This window comes from Cariama cristata, unplaced genomic scaffold (assembly GCF_000690535.1).
Source record: "Cariama cristata isolate BGI_N322 unplaced genomic scaffold, ASM69053v1 scaffold23290, whole genome shotgun sequence".
Taxonomy (NCBI): Eukaryota; Metazoa; Chordata; class Aves; order Cariamiformes; family Cariamidae; genus Cariama; species Cariama cristata.
The window spans coordinates 743-9,261 of record NW_009594427.1 but is presented as its reverse complement, the minus strand read 5'-3'; the positions used below and the strand labels follow the sequence as shown (position 1 = coordinate 9,261).

The following is an 8,519-nucleotide window of genomic DNA, read 5'->3' as shown; positions in this document are numbered from 1 at the left end:
GGGGGAACCCAAAACCCAAATCCAAACTACATTCCTGAGTATGGTTTCACCTGCCAAAGCTGGGTGGGCTTCAGCTGGCAGGGGCTGAGAGGGTGACTCGGGAGCCCCTTCCACGGTTACACTTGCAGCAGCAGCGAGCCCACTAGTGTTTTAATTATTCCCGGGACATCCTAAGTGGGGTAACAGCCTGGCACGGTGAGGCAGCTGTGCAAAACCTCCTGCAAAATCTCTATACTTGCTGCAGGGTACGAGCCCGAGACGAGCTTCTGAAAGCTTCAGTCCACGAACTCCAGGCGTGAGTTTAGGAAAAACACTTCCATTAAAATGACACACCGGGCCGCCGCTCGCCATTTCAGATGTGGGCAGATCTTACTGCAGATTTTCCTCCGGGATCGCTGCAAGTCCCTGTGACTTTGGGGCACAGATTATAACAATAAATCTAGCATTCTCTCTCCCTGGCAAGAACCTTTCTTGTCCCTCTTTGAATAAAATATGCATGGGCACTCTCGATACAGCAAGATTTGGGTTTGTTCGTTGAATATTGTAGCTGTACTCATGACATCATTGCTTTATATTTTCCTCCTAGTGGAAATCACTGCAAAAAGCATTCGTAAGATAAAGTGACAGAGATTTCAATGTTAAACTTTCCCATCCCAAAGATTCCTCCTCCCACACCAGCAAATCTCATTAATGAGAAAGCATCCAGGAGCTTTTTCTTGTCGCTCCCTCGCTGCACCGAATCGATAAGCCTGTAACAAAATCTCTCACCGGCAACATTTTTTCGGTGAGCTGTGAATTGTTCTTATTTCCACAATTTGTTAATAGCTTTCTCATTGAAGATTAGAACGCCAAATCATTTATCTGGCGGGCCGTTAGCAAGATTTATCCACTCCCTCCTTATTCACGGCTCATTACTCTATGCAACTGGATTTCCACTCAGTGTAGCTGGAAAATCCTTTTCCAGAGGGAAAAGCCAATTTCATGAAGGGCATTTGCACAACATCGCCTCTCTGCCTAGAATAATATTATACTTGCATTCCTAATTGGTTTAACTTCTAGGCATCAAACTACATTTCCTGCACAGCAGGCTGCCTAGCCTATAAATCCATTTTCATGTTCATTCCCCCAGCAGCGGGGTGCATTATTAAACCCAACCCCCTGCCAAGAAGATGAGCAACATCCCTGTAATCTTGATCTGGCGTTCACGCTGCCAGGCTGAGCTTGACTTACCTCTTCCAAACGCACCCAGATCACCTCCCGCTTTTGCTGAGCTGCAGTCGCTAAACTGGGAAGCGAGAGATTCAAAATCCTCTTCTCCTGATTTTATCTTCTGGATGTAGCCTGTAAATACAGGGAATAATTCAGTCAGGGGAAGGAAAAATGGGGGGGAAAAAAAAACCCCAACCCAAAACCTCACCTGAAGCTTTACAGCCCCCAGCAAGAAGGGCACAAACAGCCACGTACACACACCACGCACGTAAACCGAGGCTTTCAAACCTCCTCTACCAAGACAGAGCCAGAACTAAACTTTCATAACATCCCAAAAGCACTTGTCTCAGGTTTTTTTTTCCCCAAGTACATTTCCATCTTTGCACCATGGTCCATTTCTATTTAAGCCTCTATTAAATAAAAAAGTTGATTCCGCGTACCACTACCCCTGAAGCATAGGAATTTATTATTAGGCTTGAAAGTAGATGAGCTTTTGATTTCAGAAGGGCTCACCTTGGCAGAAGACCGAGCACGAAGAATCCCCGAGGAGTGAATTATTTGTCAAGACAGCTTTTTAAAAGGTCAGTTAAGAAATATTCGTAGTCTTAACCGAGAGCTCTGCCTCACTGTTCTAAATCTTTCTGGCCCAGCAGAAACCCCTCCTGCTAGCTCATAACAAGAAAACCTAGGAGATAGATCATATTTTCCAGTCAACAGCTTGATAATACAATTGTGGAGCCACTAATTACAGATATCAATTGCTCTCGTTGACGAGCAAAGCACAGGTGCCACTGACACATCCCTCTACATCGTGTGAGGCGGCTTTTCACGGATTCTCGAGACCACAAGAAAATCCTGCGCAGTTCCATGCAATATAACCAGTTTCAGCTCCTTTGTTAAAAGGAGCATCACCACTAATCAAAATCCCAAATCACCACTAATCAAAATCCCAAACCACCACTAATCAAAATCCCAAACCACCACTGGTCCAACTTGCAGCCACCTCCCAACCACCAGTGGGTGCCTTCCCCACTTTGGACCACGAGTGACAAATGAAGACTAAATTATATTGCAAAAAATTATTCATCCATGTTATTTTAAGCAAGGGAGCAACCCCTGGAGGAATCCATCCACACCTGCCCTGAAGCGCAGAGGAACAGCCCCAAACCGGGGCTCTGGCTTCCAACCCAAAGCAACCCTCTGTACCAGGTGAAATCCAGCTAAACTTATTTCGCACTAGAGATCTGTCTAATTTTTAAATCCCTCTTTCCAGAAACCTCCCATCAACTTTTGAAAGAATCAGGAAAGCCCGTCTTCCATTTTAGATTGCAGCAGTCTTCCACCTTCAAAAAGAAATACTGAGAAGCAACTGATTTTCTTTACCAGAAAAAAAACCCACGCACACACACAAAAAAAAAGCCAAGAGAAAAGAAATGTTGTTTCCCCCTCTCGAAGCTATTAAGCCTCTGGTTTTGATAACCAAACTTCCTATTTCAGGTCACTCCCATGTAAACCCTGTAGCCTGCACGTATAAAGAGTCTGCACTTTGCCAGATAAACCTCCAAAAAATTAAAAATAAAATTGGATTGAGCATAGATTATTCCGGCCGCAAACACTGGAAGATCCCTACCTGAAGAAGGGTCATGCATGTAATTCAAGAGCTAAGCTTTATTATTTGGAGGGATGCCCTCACAAAAGGAAGAGGGTGGTTTCTGATCCAAAAAGGATGAGGAAATAAGTATTTTCCAGCTCGTTTTAATGTTATGTACTTTTATATGCCTGAGGAAACATCTGTGAGGGCTGGGGGCAGGTAAGAAAATGATCCTTAACGAGAGAACGGAGGTTGCCTCTTAGGAGCCGACATATCCAGCAGCAACTGAAAAAGCAGGCTATTAATTTCTGAATGAACTCCTTGATTGCAGTTTAACGCTAGCAAGACCAAAAGTAAGGGATTTGAAGTCTTCAGATTAGTCTCCTACCCTACAGTCTATTTTCCCTCCCCAATTCAGTCGTCTCTCTAAATCAGCTGCCACTAGACCAAATCTTTGGAATTCAGCAAGGTGATCAGGACAGCTAGGTTTGCTTTTCCAGCTGGACAGGTCAGGAGGAAAAGTTACACACCCCCCTCAAAAAAAATGGGAATAGGAGATTGATTACCTCTTGTTCTAGAATTTTTCTAGACATTTTCCAGGATTTTTCTAGAGAAAAGGGCAGCACTTCTTTCCGAAGTGAGATTACACACATTGATCCTCCCTGCTGCTTAGAGTGCACACGTACAGGTGGAGAAAGTCTAACACGAAAGTCTGAAACTCTGCAGAACTATTTATCCTGCATTAAAAGGAGAAAAAGGATTATTTATATGTGGGTGGAAGACAGTTCACAGCATTCGTGTTTTAGGAAAGAAATCGATACTGATTTATCCTATTAAACTAAGCTGCTTGAACATCAACAGTCTATTGCTGACAAAACAGAGTTTATCCTAAAAATATATATTTGCACCACCAGAAATATGTATCTAATTGCATAGAGTCCCCAGTTCCCATCACACCCAGAAGTGTCACGAGTTACAGCTTTAAGATCCATACTGATGTTAAAGTAATAAAGCATCCAAATTAAGGATCAGAGCGTTTACATTTACCTCCAAAGAGATGGGAGGGGTGAAGAAGGTTTCACAAGCTTGTGGGGAAAACCAGTCAACTACACATTGAATTTAGGTATTAAAACTTCCTCATTTTATGCCAGTGACCAAGCCCGGGAGCAAAATCTGCCTGTCAACTAGATGAAGGGTTTCCTGGATAAAGCCTAAGGCTTTTTTAAAGCTAAGGTAGTTGTTTTAAGCCACTTCTACCCGAACGAGACACCTGCGCTTCGCGTCTAAACTTCAGCTCTGTGAAGTGGGATTAATGAGCCTTTTCCCCAAATGATCTCAGCCCTTTAGAACAAATTACGCAGATTAGATACTGTCCGGGTTTTAACAAACTACCCCTGAAAATCTCCAGGTGTAAGTGAAATCGAATAATGGGAGATTAGCGCAAAAAGAGCAAGATGAGGAACGGCAACGGATTGCGCTGAAATGGGGAATAGTGGGGAAGGGAAGCTTTCGGGGACTGAACTTTGGGCTGAATCCTCGCTGATTCTGCAACAAGAAACAGGGGTAAGCTAACGAAACGTGCAGATAACAAGCTGGAGGGTGGGGAAGCACTGTCAAAAGAAAGGAGGATCAGAATATTAAACGTGATCTGAATGACCAAGCGAGATCCAACGACACCAAGCAAAGTCACACGCACGTTTATAAACGCGACAGCAACAAAAAAATCTGCAATAGGCAGAGAGCTCGATCAGAAAGAGGAGGACGTAAATGCGGAATTACAAATAACTCCAAAACAGGCAGTGTGACTGATAAACACAGTGCTGAAGCCATGGTATCCTCAGCAGAGAGAAGGGCAGTACTAAATGCCACAGTAAAAGGCACAGCTGAGAGCTAATCTGGAATATTGCATACCACAATGAACCCATCCTCAAGAAAGATTAATCAAAACTGAAGTGCAAAGGAGGGCTAAGAGTAGAAACAGCAGAAGGGATGACCTACATTACCAGAAACTAAAAGGCTGGTTGGCTCAGCCTGCAAAAACAAGCTGGTAAAGAGCAGGACTCTCTAAATCCACTGAGAGGTCACCATCAGGAAGAAATTAAATTTAATTAAGTAATTAAACAACATTAATGCAAGAAACACCAGAGAGAAACTGATCATATTTAGCTGGAAACTGGGTCTCTACATATCAGAGCAGAGATGGTCTGAAATAACCTTCACAGAAAATTCAGCCAGAACCCTAAGTGCCTCTTAAACGGCACCTGATAAAGCTCGCAGAGGGGACTAAGAGGTTTCGCTACCTTTAACGTCAGGGTCAGGCTCAAATCTGAAATGTCTTTCTACTCCCACATTCCCCGCGATGTTATCACCTATCAGAAAAGCACCTGGTGAGCCAAATCCTCCAACTCCTGCTGTAGCACAACGGGAGAGCTAACCTACATTGAATCCTCCGCTGCAACTTTCTTCATGGATTAAAAATCATTCACGGACAACGAACCCCTCCAGCTCCCCTCCCTTATTATCGGAGAAAAGCCACCAAATGGAATATCTGACATCAGTCGAGTTCACCTACCGAAAACATTTATCTTTAGTATCGTTCCCCTCTCCTGTGGGAACAAAGAGCTCCCTAATCAAATTTCTTCCTCGGATTTTTATTGCATAAAGCATTAACACCGGAGCGAGATTCAGAGGGAGATCTCTCAGACGTAACCAATCTTCAAACAAAACATGAAAATGTGTGGTACTGTGCCTGTCAAACCAATTCCTCCCCAGAGACCCACTTCGACCATTCTACGCTATAATTACATTCACCAGGTACAGTACATCTGCTCAGAGTTCACCGATGCCTGAATGTCAGGAGCCGGAGCGGAGCTGAGCCGTGCATCCTCTCAGTAAGTTTCAGCTGTTCTAGAAACTTCAAAGAGTAATTTTCAAGAAGCCATCATAAAATAATTAATCAGAAGCTGATGTTCCCTATGCCTTTCCCAGGAATAGTGTTTAACAGGGACAAATGTGGACAGAAAGGTATTCCCATCACAGGAATTAATTCCCTAATTGACCATTACCAAGAACACAAGCAGGGCATTTACATTAAATAAGTTTTAATCACGACTGGTTCCTCTTCAGACCCCACAGAGAGATTATGAAATAAAAGAGTTATTTGATAGCGAGAAGGGTCTGAAGCTGTCAAGCTTAATCTCATTCTTTCGAGCCAAGGAAAGTTTAAGCTGTTTCTCTCTCTCACCTTAGCAGGTAGCAAAGAATTGTGGATCTCAAAGAAAAGCACCCAAACAAAGTACGAATGACAACAATTGTTGAGTCCAAATTATGTTATTCAGGCTTCTAAAGATCACCAGTTTATACAACACCTACGTGTCAAAAAGCCTACTTGGTTCCAAGCTCCTGAAACATCTCTTTAGAGATAAGACAACTTTCCTTTCTAAAAATGTAAAGAAAAAAACGGAGATCCAAGTTCACCAATGCCTGCTCAAAACACGCCAGCATCGTGCATCGTTTAACCTCTGATCTGTGGAAAGCTCTGCGCTGGCCTTTTAATGAACGTCATTCCAAGAGACAGCTCTAGAACAGTTTTATTCTTTTAAAAAAAAAAAAAAGAAAGAGACAGACAGAGAATTTGCAGCTCAGCTGAAATATTTCATTCTCTTTATCTTTCCACCAGTCTCAATTCCCTTGGCACAGATCTCCACACTAGGCGTGCATCCCGCTTTTATCATCTCTGGTCATGCTTTCTCAGCCACCCTAACCCGAAGGAGACAATTCCCTAAAAAAAAAAAAAAAAAAAAAAAAATCCCATCTGTGCCAGTTAATTTAACCTCCCTTTCCAAAAGGTGGTGAGCAGATACCACCTGCTGGTCACCGCCTCACTGCTTCAAATTATTCAGCAAAGAAATTTCCCCTCTCAGGGCTTTCAAACAAGAAAGGTCTTAAATTTATTGTGGACTAGGACCAAGGCAATAGCCAAAACACCCTCCCTATCTTCCCTCCCTCGTTGCTAAAGCCAGAAAAGATAAGACAGGCCCAGTACTGCGGCACATATCTGCGCGCTCACAGCCCGCAGCGCGTCAGCGAGCCTTTGCAATCTCACTGCCCGAGAAGACAAGGCTGTCCACTAAAGAGCACGATCTCAGTTTCATCAATTAATCATCGGGACTGATTTAAACCTCACCTTAAGCCCCCAAATTCCTTATCCTAACAGGCAAAAGCCAGTAGTAACAGCCAGACTTCAAATGTGCTTCTGTAAGATCAAAACCTCAACGTTGAAGAAACATGACATCAATTCAATTCTACTGCCAGAGTTGCAAGGGAAAAAAAAAAAAAATCTAGGCTGCAAAGATTAACACCATCTATTGCGGAAGACATGCAGCGCCCTTGCTCCTACGCCAGATCACAAGCCACAACACTTGGGGAAAAACCCGAGCCGATCAGGTCATCCGTACAGCCTTGTGCAAGGTTGATTGCCTCCTACAAACAACTTGATTTCAAGCAGAGGTTAATCAGAACTTACTCTAAGTTCCTATGAGGGTAAGGAGTCAAATGACATTAAATAAAAAGAAATGTTTAAAGAACATTTGTTTTAGCTTTAAATAATTTTATTTTTAATATAAAATTACACATTTACAAAGAAAATACAAACAAACCTCTGAAATAGCATTACAAAAAAAAACATAAAGGGGAAGACATACGGGCTGGGACCTATCTTTACGTCATTTAATTGTACAGCAAAATTGTTTCTCCGAGTGGCTGGGCCACAGGAAAAGTCCATGTTCAAACCACTTGGCTTAAAAAAAAAACTTTGCTTTAGCAAGTTCACGACACACTGAACCACTCATCTCAGGGTCCAAGCCTAGCCTTAAAATGACTTTTCCCCTTCAACAGTATCATATTCTCTCTCCCTCTCCTGCATTTACTTGCCATTTATAAGCTCCAGTGCCTCATCTTTGGTCCGTGTGATCTTTTCCTGCCTCCACGACGAGGGTCTTCTGGACTGGTTGTGTTTCACCAAGAGATGTGAACATCGCACTTTGCTAGGCTCCCCTTGGCCGTTCTTCCCACTGCCGCTGGGCCGTTCCCACTGGCTGGCATTTGTGATGTGGTTGAAGTAATAAACACGGCCTGCGGACAGAGAGAGGGAGCTGGGGTTAAAAAACAAAACAAAACAAAGCTCCGGGCAGACCTCAAGAATCAGCTTCCTGACCCCAAGAATCAGTTTCTGATCCCAAGAATCAGCTGCTTGACCCGGAAGGCACAGAAGGCTGGATTTCCGTGAGTGCTTGGCTGCATCCATGCGATCAGCTCAAACACACAAAATAAGAAACAAGATTTTACAACTCTACATAATTTCCTACACAAGCCTTTCCGTCAGAAAGCGCCTTTAGTCAAAGCAACAGCCCCATGCAGAAACAGGCTCCAGCTGCCTTTCCAATTCACGATGCTCGCACACATCAGCGACAAAACCCCCCCAGACACAATCAGAAACCGCAAACACCCCCAGGCAACACCCTGCCACTGCCAGGAAGGGGGACAGTGCCGGGTTTCTGGCCTGGGGATAAGATTGCATTTCCCTCTAGCCCTGTAAAGTCTGTTAAGCACATCCTGCAGCAAACGTGGTGAGTTACCGTTAGCAAAGATCACATCTTTGTATTGCACAGACCTTTCCTCCCGAAAATCATCTTTTTCCTACCAGAAAATAAGACCTTCC

The 8,519-nt window shown here is 43.6% G+C and overlaps 1 protein-coding gene across 1 annotated transcript in view; it reads right to left on the bottom strand.

The window, feature by feature from the left end:
• PIN1 (peptidylprolyl cis/trans isomerase, NIMA-interacting 1) overlaps nt 1–7,953 on the bottom strand; it is a gene marked incomplete at its 5' end in the record, with an annotated part of 10,153 nt that extends 2,200 nt beyond the window's left edge. Inside the window, 2 exons of the mRNA XM_009698112.1 lie at nt 1,231–1,341; nt 7,733–7,953. Of these exons, the coding sequence (XP_009696414.1) occupies nt 1,231–1,341; nt 7,733–7,953 (332 nt within the window). The remainder of the gene's footprint in view (nt 1–1,230; nt 1,342–7,732) is intronic.
• Nucleotides 7,954–8,519: the final 566 nt, after the last annotated feature.